Raw genomic sequence first — 14,510 nt, 5'->3', positions numbered from 1 at the left:
GGGAGATCGGGGGAGAACCAGAGGTCATCCCTGGAGATTGTATAAAGTGGGTGTGAGCAGGGGAGTGAGAGACAGGCTTTTTTTGTGCAGAGTTGTGAGTGATTGGAATGCCTTGCCTGAGAGTGTGGTGTCTGCAAATAGTTTGAATGTGTTCAAGGCACGGTATGATGGGCTGTGTGTGTGTGATAAAAGGACCTCCCAGATAAGATTTCACTCCATGAGGTCTTGGATTTTTTATAATAATAATAAAAACAAACATTAACTTATCTGTTTTTTACTAAATAAAGCCCATTTAATACTTTTACCTTTAAATGCAGATTTTAGTCACAGTTTTTAATGAAGGTATTTAAATGCATTTTACAGACCAGAGGTATTTTAAAATATATTACAATTTTGTTTTCAAGATTTTTTTTTTTTCTTTTAAATAATAAAAATAAGTCCATAGCTTGATTCTACAGAAGTCAGATGCTTAAAAATAAAATGACTGAACAGAACACTAATTACAGTAGAACACTATAAATGCATATTATCAGTATCTCTTTTTTTTCATATATAGCTTTCTGTTGACTTCTGATATGGGAATGTCAGAGATTGGTGGTATACTTCCTGCTACTGGGATCTTTTCTAAGTACACAGCATGTCTATCTGTAATGGTGTTGATGGAGCTAAGAGGTGGTGTTAGCATGAAGTTCAGTCCTGGATATAAGCAAGTTGAAAATATGAAGATTCCACAACTTATAAATATGGGAATGGCTACTGCCCAATATTTATGTGGCCAATAAGTAAGGCCAATGCTATGTAGCCAACTAGCAGGGATATATGCCCATATTAAGTATAATGCCAACAATGAGTAGCATCCAAGGTACAATACAAAACCATACACACAGCGATCTGGTGTTGGAGCTGGAGAATGTTCTGACATTTTAACCTTTTTACAATTTTGTTGCTGAAGAATCACAATGTTCCTGTTACTGTATTACTACATGCTTTTCAAGACACTTCTGTATTACTGCATTATATATCTGAAATGAAATAAACATATCTTTAAATGAAAAGTAATTCTTCTGGGTGATATTTAGAATTCATATATTTTTTTTTGACATAATATAAATCTTGAGTAAATGTATATAACTTTAGGATCATACCCATTTCTCTTATTATACAGCTTCTAAAGCAGTGCTTCCCAAACTTATCGATACCAAGGCCCCCTTTGGAAAAATTAAAATATTTCACGGCCCCCATCGAAAAAAAAAATCGTAATATAGACATATATTATTATAATATTTGTTGTATTCATATTCAAGATTTTGAGTTTGTAATCTTTTTTATGTTTCTTATCAATACCTTTGAAATGAAACTTATACGAATAAGCATATATTTACTAATATTCATTAATTGCCAAAATACGCAAGAAGCAAAATCTGTGAACCAACACCGTGTGATTTTTTTCCATTAAAATATAAAAAAGAACAAAAAAGAAATAATAAATGATAAAAATTAAATACATTTCTTTTAAGAAATGTATTTTTAAAAAAAAATACTACTTAGTCTTAAAACATTTTAAATTTGTTTTCATTATTTCACAGCCCCCTTCAACAAAACTCATGGCCCCCAAGGGGGCCACAGCCCACAGTTTGGGAAGTGCTGTTCTAAAGGACATTAAAAAAAAATGGAGGTGGCGTATTGTACTTTGAGCAAGCTACATTTTCTTTAAGCAGCTGAAGGACTCAACAAGAGCTGTATAATGATGAATATTTATCATATGACACTGTTGAAAGGTTCTAATCCGAATATCCAAATGAACCATGAACAGAATGCCAATGTGAAAAACCACATGGATGTTAAAAAAAAATTGAGCAAGCAATTTTTTTAACAACCACTGTGAAAAAAGTACTGGTTTTGGATCTTTATTATATTACATTACATATTTCCAATGACTCATTGTAGCAGAACACTACTCTACTATACACAACTCACCATCTCTCCCTACTTAATTAATCTTCCAAATACTATGAGAGAGTTTCCAAAAAGTAACTTAACATAATTTTTTTTTTATTGAAGATGTTTAATAATAGGAAGTTGAAATTATATACCAAGAAATAAGTTAACATGCACTTCGCCACAATGTCTCCATATTTATTGATGTGCTTCTTGCACCGATAGGTCAATACTGAAGAAATACATACCCACAACCAGTAACCAACATCGCTGCCTGGGAACTTCCTCATCTGTATGGAAAGGTGTTTCTTGAGGGGTCTGAAAAATAGAAGTCTGAATGCATTAAGTCTGGGCTGTGATGGGGAGGAGGAGGAGAATGGCTGAGCTACCAAACGATTACAGCACAACCACTCACGAGTGGTGTGCGCAGTATGTGTGCATTCAGACTCCTCAAGAAACACCTGTGTCAAATGTTGACTTTTAGTTTGTCCAACATTGCACAGTAAAGCTTTGATTGATCTGCACTGATTGTTCCTCCCTCTTCAGCAAACAGTTCATCAACAGAATGCCCTGACAATCCCAAAACCCTGTGGCCATGGCTTTTCAAGACACTGGAAACAGTTTGGAATTCTTTGGGCACAGTAGATTGTGCCCAAAGAATAAACATGTTCTTTGACCACAATTTAAATTCAAGATTTTGAGTTTGTAATCTTTCATGATTATCTAAGTTAGATAATCAATGGTCATGAGTCTTGTTTGCTCTCCTGATGTAAAGTGATGAACCCACGCTTTTTCTCCCTGTGACTAAGTGAGTGAGAAAATCCTTACCTTTGTTGCTGTATCGCAAGAGATTCTCTGGACACATCCCCATGCGTACTGCTTTGTGCTCCTCTGACAATTATCAGGGCACCCAGTGGGAGCATACCTTTCAAAAGTCAAGGATATCATGAACCATTTTGTAAACAGTGGACCTACTCAAGTTCACCACTTGTGCAATTTCATGCACTAGCAAGTAAAACTCTCCAGTCTTCAAGAACAAAATACGAACATGCACTATATGTCGATGAAGGCCTGCCTGCCTGAAGTCAATCTTCAATGTCACCACAGTCTACTTTAAATCCATTGTACCAAAATCACACCTGCTTCTCTGACAGCACCTTTTTTTTACCATACACAGCAACCAGTTTACAGTGAATGTCACTTGGTGAAGCCCCTTTTGCATGCAAAAAATAATTACTTCACAGACATCTGTTTTGGACCACACTTGAATAGGCTGCCATTTTGCAACTGAAATTAGCTGTGAGGCAACAGTAGCATCACACTGCAATGGCAGTCTTTTTGAATGTTATTAATGAATCTATTTGTCTACTGTCTGCACTTATCACAATCCCTTTTACCATTATTAAGAAATAAAAATGTGTTACCTTACTTTTCAGAGACTCGTGCTAAGATGTTGACATTACTACCATCAACACACACAATGCCATCTACCACCAACAGTATTTTTTGTCTGTAAATTGCACGTGTCCTCATGGCTGATTTGCATGTACGCAGGAAGAAAATCCTGCTATCACTGCATGAGATCAGCTAACTCACCTTCAATCTTTGCGATCCCCTTATTCATGGATGAGCAAAGAGATAAAAACATCATCAGCATGAAGGCTTCTTAGAATCTCTAAAGATAAGAATACTCATCATAACATTTTATGGGCTATATATACTATATTGTTTATTGTACATCCTACCCACAAAAGGTTGCTAGGCTATAGTACATTAGTATTAATACTATGGGTGAGCTAAGGGTTAGATAATCTGAAACCCTGCTCTGGAGAACAAACATGGAGCCAAACAAGCCACTTCCAGTGTCGCACTGGGCAACGAAATTCATTTGCCATTCGAAGATATTTATAAAACATCCATGTTCATGGTGGGATTTGAACCCACATCCTGTTGGTTGGAGAGCAGATACACTAACCACTCAGTCAGCAAATGCTATATACAGTATACTTGAATGATGAAATATTGCCATAGCCCTTCTGTTCACCATGCTTGAGAATTTTACTTTTTCTTCTTCTTCCTTATGCTTAATTCTTATTTGTTGAACATTCGTTTTATGATCATTATGATACATCATTTAACTAATAGTCTGTAGTACAAGATTATGTAAGAGGAGCAAGCTATATGGCAAATTCCTTTACAGCCAAGCTTTTTTAGACTAGAGAATTAAAACCTATCCTAATGAATTTTCAACAGCTCACTTGCCTCGCATCTATACTACACACTGAAAACACGCCTATATATTCAACCCACTAAAAAGAGAGAGAGAGAGAGAAAGGTGGGGAATAAGTTGGTTCACTAGCTAATTACTTTCAGCAGTATGCATTTTGCTATCAATCCCATTTAGCTGGTTGGATTTTTATTGATATAAGGGCAACTAATGCCATACAGCACATTGTTAAAAACTAGAGCAGTATGCCAAGGTAAAAGTAAATAAAATGCTATGTACAAGGAAATAAAGAACAAAAAAAAAAAAAAATTAGAAAGTATATAAAATACATTTATGATCTGATTGCACACATTAATACAATGTAAAAAGTTAAAACATCAAACTGAGTCCAATAAAATTTAGAGTATATGCTGTGCACTACTAATACAACAGTGTAGTTGTAGAAAGTTTTTTAACTTGGTTTTTTAATCCTATTTCCCAAGTTAACAAACAGATAAGTACGTCAAGTGTAGCACCTGCATGTAGTGCAAGTCTGAGGCAACTCGTGGTAGTGCCATCTGAGGCAACTCATGGTAAAGGTGGATTAAGTTCTGATCACTTTTCTTAGTATTTTTCCCTTAATGTAAAGCACATCCCCTTGCAGAGATGTATGATGCTATGCATTAAAGGCAATGGTTCCCATACTGGTTTCGACCTTTATTGAGGTCTCATCAGTGGGAGCCAGACCTGACAATGCTAAGGTTGAAGAAATACAGAGCTTATGACTTTTACCTAAACAAGTTGCCACAAGGTGCTTTGACATTATTAAATAAAATCTCAGGATGAGAGATAGATGTAGAAAGCTTTTTAACTTGGATATATTATGTATTCAAGATACCAAGTGATTTTATATAAACTTGGTTTTTTAATCCTATTTCCCAAGTTAGCAAACAGACAAGTACGTCAAGTGTGCACCTGCATGTAGTGCAAGTCTGAGGCAACTCGTGGTAAAGGTGGATTAAGTTCTGATCACTTTCCTTAGTATTTTTCCCTTAATGTAAAGCACATCCCCTTACAGATGTATGATGCTATGCATTAAAAGCAATGGTCACTACCCATGCCGGTTTCGACCTTTATTAAGGTCTCGTCAGTGGGAGCGAGACCTCAGTGGGAGCCCAAAAAAAACAAGTTTATATAAAATCACTTAGTATCTTGAATACATAATATACTTAAGTTAAAAAACTTTCTACATCTATCTCTCATCCTGAGATTTTATTTAATAATGTCAAAGCACCTTGTGGCAACTTGTTTAGGTAAAATTCATAAACTCTGTATTACTTCAAAACCTTAGCATTGTCAGGTCTGGCTCCCACTGATGAGACCTCAATAAAGGTCGAAACCGGTATGGGTAGTGACCATTGTCTTTAATGCATAGCATCATACATCTCTGCAAGGGAATGTGCTTTACATTAAGGGAAAAATACTAAGGAAAGTGATCAGATTTGAATCCGCCTTTACCATGAGTTGCCTCAGGTGGCACTACCATGAGTTGCCTCAGACTTGCACTACATGCAGGCGCAAACTTGACGTACTTGTCTGTTTGCTTACTTGGGAAATAGGATTAAAAAACCAAGTTTATATAAAATCACTTGATATCTTGAATACAACACCACAAAACTAATTTATAAAAGAATTAGTATTAACAACAGGCTTATATTTTACTGGATTTCAAACCAGCACTTTACAGCAAAACAAGTTACAGTTTATACATGACAGTGAGTAAGGGAAACAATTCAAATTTTAATGGACAAAAGATCTGAAGTCCTAATTTGGAACTCTCCAATGATAAATTTAGTTTAATCCTTTATCCCAGTGAGAGCAAACAAAGTTTGCGCCTGAAAATATCTTCAGGACTGAATATAGTGTTGTAGTACAACACCAGGCAACTCGTAGCAAAGATGGAGCAAGCTACCAACACTCCTATCCCAGTATCTCCCATAATGCAAAACACATCTCCTTGCAGATATGTATACTGTAATGCATTAAGGGATTGGCCACTACCCAGACTAGTTTCGACCTTTATTGAGGTCTCTTCAGTGGGAGCCAGGCCCAGAGTTGGAGATACCAGGCAGAAGCAGTAGCAAGGTCATCTTTATCTATAGGAGTTGCCAAAAGGTTTGCCACCTTTTTTTTTTTTTATTAAATTACTCTGGATTTAGAGAAAGATGTTGAAAGTTTATTTTTCACTAGGTTAGACTATGATAAATTTAGTTTAATCCTTTATCCCAGTGAGAGCAAACAAAGTTTGCGCCTGAAAATATCTTCAGGACTGAATATAGTGTTGTACTATCTTACCTGGGTAAGTAGTAAATTGGCATTATTTTGGAGAGTTCAGGAACTCTCCAATGTTGAACAAAAGAAATATTACAGTTAAGTAGGAGCTCATCTTAAAATGACAGTCTCCCAATATTTTGCAGATTAATGCAACCATATATAAGATTAGAAGAATGCTTCATAGCTGTTACTGACTGAAAATAGTCTTTCTGACTTGTAATGACTTCTATATATAGCACACTGTTTTTTTTCCCATCTAATCTTGTGTGAAGGAGTGTCCAAAGCATGGTCTGCCAGTCCTGACTTACCATAATAATGGTAGCAAATGTATTTCTTATGTTCTCCAGGATGGATGTTTATTGATCATCCTGTCTTTCCATAATAGGCTAAGTTACAGGGAACTTCATGCACTCCAGGATATGTTAGAGCAGGGGTCAACAACCTTTTCAGACTCGTAGGCCACATTCAACTTTTATTTTTTAACAATCGGGCCACAAGCATAGCAGGAACAATCTATTCATTATGAATACTTTGCTTCTTAAATATATTTTGATGAGTAGTCAAAGAAGCTTGTTATTTATAATTTATTAATTTGATTTTTTCTAAGTTCACAGTTCAAATCCTTATATTGGTTTTTCATGTTCATTCTTGTAATGATGTCTGATATTATATTCTTTCCTAACAGCAACACTTTTATGACAAATAAGACAAAGGGGCTTACCCCCATTTTCAATAAAGAAGTGCTTGCTGTTTCATTCATCGTCAAACCGTCTTCCTTCATCTGCAACTGTACGTTTTCTTGAACCATTTTCTGAAATTATTTTTAACAAATATATATCCTCTGAAAATAATAGCTGATGTTATTGAATTATATATAAAGGACGGACCAGGGAATGTGACTGCAAAAGTGTGCCAAAATCTTGGATGAAATCGGCTTTGTTATCCCCACTCATGATGTCTCACATGGTTGACTTGCACCAAGTTGCACGGCGATATCACGAAGTATAGGTATAAAATTATTTTAAATTTATTATTCATATTTTTTAAATAATTCAACATGCAGGCCACATGCCATGTAAATATGGTCAACCTTTTATGGACCGCCAAAAATGTACGTTTGGGCAGAATGCGGCCCGCCAGTTGCTGAACCCTGTGTTAGAGGATGGAGTTTGTCCTTAGAAGAGTGGATCAAAATTATTATGTTGACATGTGGTTTGTGAAGGTTATATTTTATTAGTACTTTGGATAATGGAATAGTTTTAACTCTTGTGTGTTTGGGAAGGGGAAAGTCCATGTAGTATTTTATTTTGTGGGAGCTGTAGCCATTGACCAAAAAAGTATGGCAGACAGTTGAGTTCTGTAGAAAGAGCTGCATCATTAGAACAAATAGCCCTAGCTCTGTGTGCAAGTGTTTTTAGCATTCCATACTGTTAGGCTGGATGATGTGGTTGTTTATGTAGATGTCTTCCTGTATGTGTTAGCTTTCTATAAATGGAAGATGATAGTGAACCATCTGAAAGGATAGTGACTAATGTGTCAAGAGTCTGTGCAGTTAGCCTAGTGGCTTTGCACTTCGCAACCACATGCCTGGGGAAGAAGTGTCCTGGGTTCGATTCCTGTCGCCGACATGAGGAGCTTAAGGATCTTCCTCAGCCATAGCCAAGTTAGCCGGTCTTAGGTGTGGATAGCAGGGTCCCCCCCCCCCCCCCCCCAGTTTATCTAGGGTTTTTCATTCCGCAAGCAGGCAAACCGGCCCCATGAACACACACGGATTTACAGCCATAAATACTTAACCCCCCCATGAGGGGGCTCAACTTGCCCCAATAGGGACGGGGGAGGAAACTCCATATGAATAAATAAATAAATGTGTCAAGATAAGTTATTTGATTCTTTTACTACTGTGAAGTGAATTTTGGGATGTTGTTAAAGTAAGTTAACAAAAAGGAATACAAAATTTCTTATTTTGTCCACAGGCCAAATACATTAAGGGTTTGAAAGCAGTTGTAGTGAGTACTTTGTTCTCAGTGTTTCAGGTACTCTCTGTTCACATTTGAGAGAACCATAGCTGGCAGAGTGCCAAAAAAGAGTCGATTAATTTTGAAAGGGAGAAAGGAATAAGGTATGTATGAATTCATCAACATGTGAAATCACATGCTTTGTCTGTCACTGTACCAGTTAGATTTTTGTTGTCGCTTTTTTTGCATTGATTTTTTTCATATTTATTTGTATGATGTGTCCAGTACTATCAGTACTGGATACATCATACAAATGGTGTATGATGTATCATACACCATTTGTAGTTCTGGTGTTAAACCTTTCAGTAGCACCTGTCAAAGAATACTGTATAATGTGTGACATTCTGCAAAAAAAAATTGTTAGAAGGTTGTCTCCTTGTTTCAATTTCTGAGGCCACAAAATATGCAAGTGAAATTGTGGACGTATCAGCTGTTAAAAGAATTCATAGGGAATCAAAAGGTGAAGTTAAGCCAAAATTTTAAATTTCCTAAAAACTGCAAAAAATTTTATGCATGGTTTTGTTAGTCACAACAAGTCATAAATAATTAACCAGTTTAGGACATTAAAGCGTCTGAGTTCTCTAAACTGTAATTTTTGAATGGTTAAGTGCATTTTAAAAAATTTGTTTTTCTGCATAATTATTATTTTTATACAAAACTTTCTTAAACGCAAATTTTGATTACAATATTTTTTATTTTATACCTTTTTTAAAATTTTGTTAATACTATAAGTAAAAATTTTCAACTGTTATTACAAGCAAAATAGTTACCACTTTAAAAACTAGAATGTTCATAAATTAAAAGCAAATTTTCTGATGTAGTAATAAACTCATCCCCATGAGACAGATTGATTACTCTATTATCAGAATAGATTAGCCACCTTCTGCCATGTGCAGAAGTGTTGAGGGCTCTCTCATCTGTGGTCAAACAATAAAAGTTAGCTAAAGAGGAGGGGGTCCCATTGCAGTACCATTAATCTGTTTGTGGATTTTTTTTTTGTTATGAAGTAACCTTCAAACATAGTAAATTTGAACAATTCATAGATATTAGCAGGAAATTGGACTCATTAAGTCAAAGTGTCTATTAGTGGGACGTTAGTAAATAATGAAGTGATATCAAAACTAACCATTATGTCTGAATTTTTACAGATGCGATTTTAAATGGATAGAATTTTCTATAAATATAGAGGAGTTATCAGTGGGGGGGGGGGGAAGTGACTTGGCTAACTGTTGAGCATGTTTATAAGTTGGACTGTCTATACTGTCACATACAGGATGTGGGGGACTATTACATTTATGAATTTTAGGTATCCCATGAAGGGGTGGTAAGCGCAATATATCTTATACCAAGATCATAAGATGTCTGATCTTACTGATCTTGGCCAACCTCACCACATGGTCCATCAATGAGGCAAATTTGATACACTTTCAAGTTTTAATGTGTAGTCACTTTCAAAAAAGCCAAATGGATTATCAGGGAAAGGATTCAGGAAAAGTAAACGAAACTGGAAGAAGGAACATATAATGAAAATTGTAACTTGGAATGTAGGAAACATCACACGCAAAGAAAAGGAACTTGATGAACAGCTAAACCAAGCCAGTGTAAAGATATGTATAGTAAAAGAAACAAAGAAAAGCAAAGGTACCAAAGAAACAAATAACTACATACAAATTCATAGCATAGTAAAAAAAGAAGAGCAACTGCAGGTATAATGATATGTAAATCTATGAAGAACAATATTGTGTATTATAAATGATGAACTGAAAGACTAACAGAAATTAGACTCAAAACATTAACAGGTCACATAATAATAATAGGGCATATGCACCAGAAGAGGGGGAAGAAGAAGACAGTAAAACCTTTTATTTTAAAAGAAAAATTAATATTGTAGAGGACAAACTACTAGAAGAACAGAATGGATTCCAAAAAAGGCCGATCTTGCATATACTCAGTTTATATTTATAAAATTATTAATCGAAAAGCGAAAAGAATTTCAAAAATAAACATGTGGCCTTTATTGATTATGAAAAAGCCTTTGATAAAATTAATAGATAAAAATTATTTAAAATATTAATTGTACCAAACCAGCTTTTATGGTCTATTCAAGAAATATACACAGGAAATAAAACAGCAGTCAAATTAGAACAAACATCAGAACAGAAAGACATATCAAGAGAGGTACAGCAAGGATGTTCCCTATCACCACGACTTTTTAATATATATATATATATATATATATATAAAATTATAACAATCTGGAAACAGCATAATCCATTTGGTATACAAATAAATCCACAAATAAGAATAGATATGCTATTATTATTACTATTGTACGGGCACCTCAATGGAGTCTGAAAACTCATCGCAGAAGACCAAAACTATCCACATAATCTATCATACCTCTACTTGAACCCATTAACAAACAAAGTGCTCACAACTGACTCTTGCAACCCATTCCATTCATTCATTCACAACTCGCCAAGCAAAATATCTAGTTCTCACCCCACTACTAACTACTTATTTACCTCAACCTACTCAATCTTATAAAACTCTTTAAGTAACTTAAATGTTTCTATCATATCTCCTCTTTTTCATCGATCAGCCAACTTCTACAATCCACACACCCTCACAATCTATCCTCATAAGGAAGATTTCACAAACCACTCACCATCTTGGTTGCTCAACTCTGAAAGAGTTGAGCAACCAAGATGGTGAGCCTGGTCTCCTAGGTTCCTCAAGAAACCTAGGAGACCACACCTAAGCAATAATAATAGTATAATAGAATAATATAATAATATCCAGATGTGGATGTATCAAGGCCTTATAAAGAGGAATAAGAACTTCGTCATCTCTAATCTCTACTTGTTACTGTGTTCCTCAATAGCTAAGTAATTCTGTGAGCATCCCTGGCTACTTTAGCAATATGCCCTCTAAACTTAAACTCTCTCTCTACCACCACCCTTCAATCCTTATAGCTTCAACTATTTCCTGGAGTGCAGTTCCATCAATGTGGTACACAGCTTGTAATCGGATTATTCCAAAATGCATAATTTTACATTTCTCCACATCCTGCAAGCTCTTCACATGGTCTTAATTAACTATTATTCTACCTAATTTTGCATCATCAGCAAATTTAATATTTCCTTTCAGATTATTTACTTTATCATTTATGTACAAATTAAACAGCAGTGGTCCTAGCATGGAATTTTGTAGCAAACCACTAGTCACCTGCTTTCTCCTGAATTCTGCTCCTCCATATATCGCTTTTTGATGTCTGTCCAGCAGCCACCCTCTTATTCACATAATCAGTATCATATTCATCCTCATTTGTTCTAATTTGTGTAACAGAGTTCCATGTGGTATTCTTTCATATGTTTTTGCAAAAAACAACTGAATCATCATGTAGTCATTTCCTTTATTCAACTCAGCTGTCAATTTATTATAAAAAGTCAATAAATTACTAAGGTATGATCAACCCTTTCACAAAGCCATGTTGCCCTTCATGAGTAACATATTCTTATTGACCCATTCTTGAATTCTCTTTTTGACCAATTTTTCCAGTACTTTTACCACCACTCTTGAGATACTGTTTGGTCTATAACTTGCTAATGCAGTCTTAGAACCTCCCTTATGCAAAGGAATTATTCTGCCCTCTTTCTAATCCTTAGAACTCTACCAGAACTGAAAGAGCCTAGTCAGAGGCATTGCCAGTTCTTCCCTTGCACATTCTTGCAAAATGTGAGCTGATATTCCATCTAATCCCACAGCAATATCTTAAGAACCTCCTATTTATCCATCAATGTTCCCATATCAGTCTGTCACATCACAGCATTAACCTCATTTGGATGATATACCCTTGCAAAGTGGTCATATGGTAACTCAACTATTTTATTTGCTTCTCTCACCTTGTCACCATCAAATCAGTACTCAGAAGGTTATTCTTCCTCTTGCTTGCCATGAATATTGCTCGTTTTGTAACCTTCCAAATCAAGACCAGATGGTCACTTTCCCACATCAGAGGAAATGTGGCCACCTTGGTATGGATAGCTCCTCTGATCTTATGACCAGGTTCATTACTTTTGCACCCTGAATCCCCTCCATCATGCTGCCTCAAGTAGTTATCTCTCAGTAGGTAACTACTGAGAGATAACTACTTGAGGCAGCATGTAGTTATCTCTCAGTAGGTGTATAAATTCCACTTCCTTCCTGTCATGTGATCTCTCTTCCTTCCAATCTATATCTCCATAGTTTAAATCCTCCATAATAATCATTTGACCTGCACTCATTGTACTAATTTGCTAATGCATGTCTTCCAGATCATCCCTGGAACCCCCTTGCCTATAGCAGCAACCAACTGGATATTTTGTCTTATTTATAATAAATTTAGTTTAATCCTTTATTCAAGTGTAAGCAAACAAAGTTTGCGCCTGAAGTATCTTCAGGACTGCGGCAACTCGTGATAAAGGTGGACCAAGCTCTCATCACTCCTTGTCTTAGTATCTCCCATAATGCAAAGCACATCTCCTTGAAGACATGCACAATGCTATGCATTAAGGGAAGGGCCACTACCCAGACCGGTTTCGACCTTTATTGAGGTCTCTTCAGTGGGAGCTAGACCCAGAGGTGGTGATACTAAAGCAGAAGCAACGGAGAAGTCATATTTACCTATACGAGTTGCCAAAAGGTGTCTCACCTTATTATTCAATTACTCTGGATTTAGAGAAAGATGTTGGACAGTCCTGAAGATACTTCAGGTGCAAACTTTGTTTGCTTACACTTGGATAAAGGATTAAACTAAATTTATTATAGTCTAACCAAGGGGAAAAAAAATTCCAACATCTTTCTCTAAATCCAGAATAATTGTCTTATTTAATTTGATCTCACAACAGACTGCTTGAAATGAACAGCCACACTCTTGCCTATCTCCTACTATTTTTGGTTGCAATTCATCTGCTATCATCAGCACCCCCCCCATTCTATCTTCTTTATCTGCCTTGAAAATACTAAACATTTCACATTCTATTCCTGTAACTACATCCTCTGCAGTTGGCTAAGTGTCACTAATGCCAAAAACTTCTCTCTCTTGTTCCTGATACCTGTCAACAGTATACAGAAACTGTAGCATCCCTTTAGGCCCCCAACCACCTTCACTTCCTGAGTTGACTACCCCATTCAATATTTTTGCTTCACTGGCTCATGGATGCCTTCACACACTCATCTGCATCCACCCTAATTGCTTAAGTTTTTCTGAATTTGCTCTTCAGCATGTTTAGTGAACAAAGTTCTCTCTAGACATCTAACACCACCAAAACCATTAAGGTGCAGTCCATCAGATTTATCCAAATTCTTCTTTCTGGCAAATTCAGACCATAAGTCCACAAATCCTACATCATTCCCTCTGCACAACGTGCATATTGATTTGTTTGCTATTGATGCCCTCCTCCTTAATTCATCTTTATCATAGCATGATAGGAGACTTACAATTATTCACCTTCTCACTCTTGTTTTTTGCTTCATTCAACAAATTCCCCTCATAGAATACTTTTCCTCTCTTAGAATATTAGCGCCAATCAAGACAATTAGTTCTCTGTCCTTGCTTTAATGTATCCCTATGGCATGACTAATATCATTAATTTTTGCACCAAGGAAACACAATTTTGTTATACTTGAAGTACTCCTCTGATCATCATCTCCATACATAATTTTCTCCTTACCTTGTTTTTCTCATTTGTTTACATGATCTTGATTCTTATCTTGGACCACCTGCTTCTTTCTCTACTCAGTCTTGCTAATCTCTTACTCCTGCTTCTGACCTATTATTTGCAGATGATCTACAGTGATAAGTAAAATCATTAAATGAAATTTCTGAACAATATAATAGGAGATTATTATTGCTGGACACCTCCGTGGAATTTTAAGACTCCTCATGAGACCCAAACTATCAACAAAGCACTTACAACTGATTCAGGCAACCTATTCATTCACCACTCTCCAAGCAAAAGTTTAGTCCTCATGCC

General features: G+C 35.9%; 1 protein-coding gene across 3 annotated transcripts in view; it reads right to left on the bottom strand.

Annotated features, from left to right (window-relative positions):
• Positions 1–275: 275 nt before the first annotated feature.
• PIG-P (phosphatidylinositol glycan anchor biosynthesis class P) overlaps positions 276–14,510 on the bottom strand; it is a 45,641-nt gene continuing 31,406 nt past the window's right edge. For all 3 annotated transcript variants that reach the window (XM_090411928.1, XM_090411930.1, XM_090411931.1), the window contains exon 2: positions 276–1,022. In XM_090411928.1, the coding sequence (XP_090268054.1) occupies positions 530–922 (393 nt within the window). In that variant the 5' untranslated portion in view covers positions 923–1,022 and the 3' untranslated portion in view covers positions 276–529. The remainder of the gene's footprint in view (positions 1,023–14,510) is intronic.

The sequence above is a fragment of the Typopeltis vanoorti genome, chromosome 22 (genome assembly GCF_054136105.1).
Source record: "Typopeltis vanoorti isolate ZY-2024b chromosome 22, IOZ_Tvanoo_1.0, whole genome shotgun sequence".
Classification (NCBI taxonomy): domain Eukaryota; kingdom Metazoa; phylum Arthropoda; class Arachnida; order Uropygi; family Thelyphonidae; genus Typopeltis; species Typopeltis vanoorti.
Note: the sequence above shows the minus strand (reverse complement) of the source record. Positions and strands in the feature narration are given on the sequence as shown.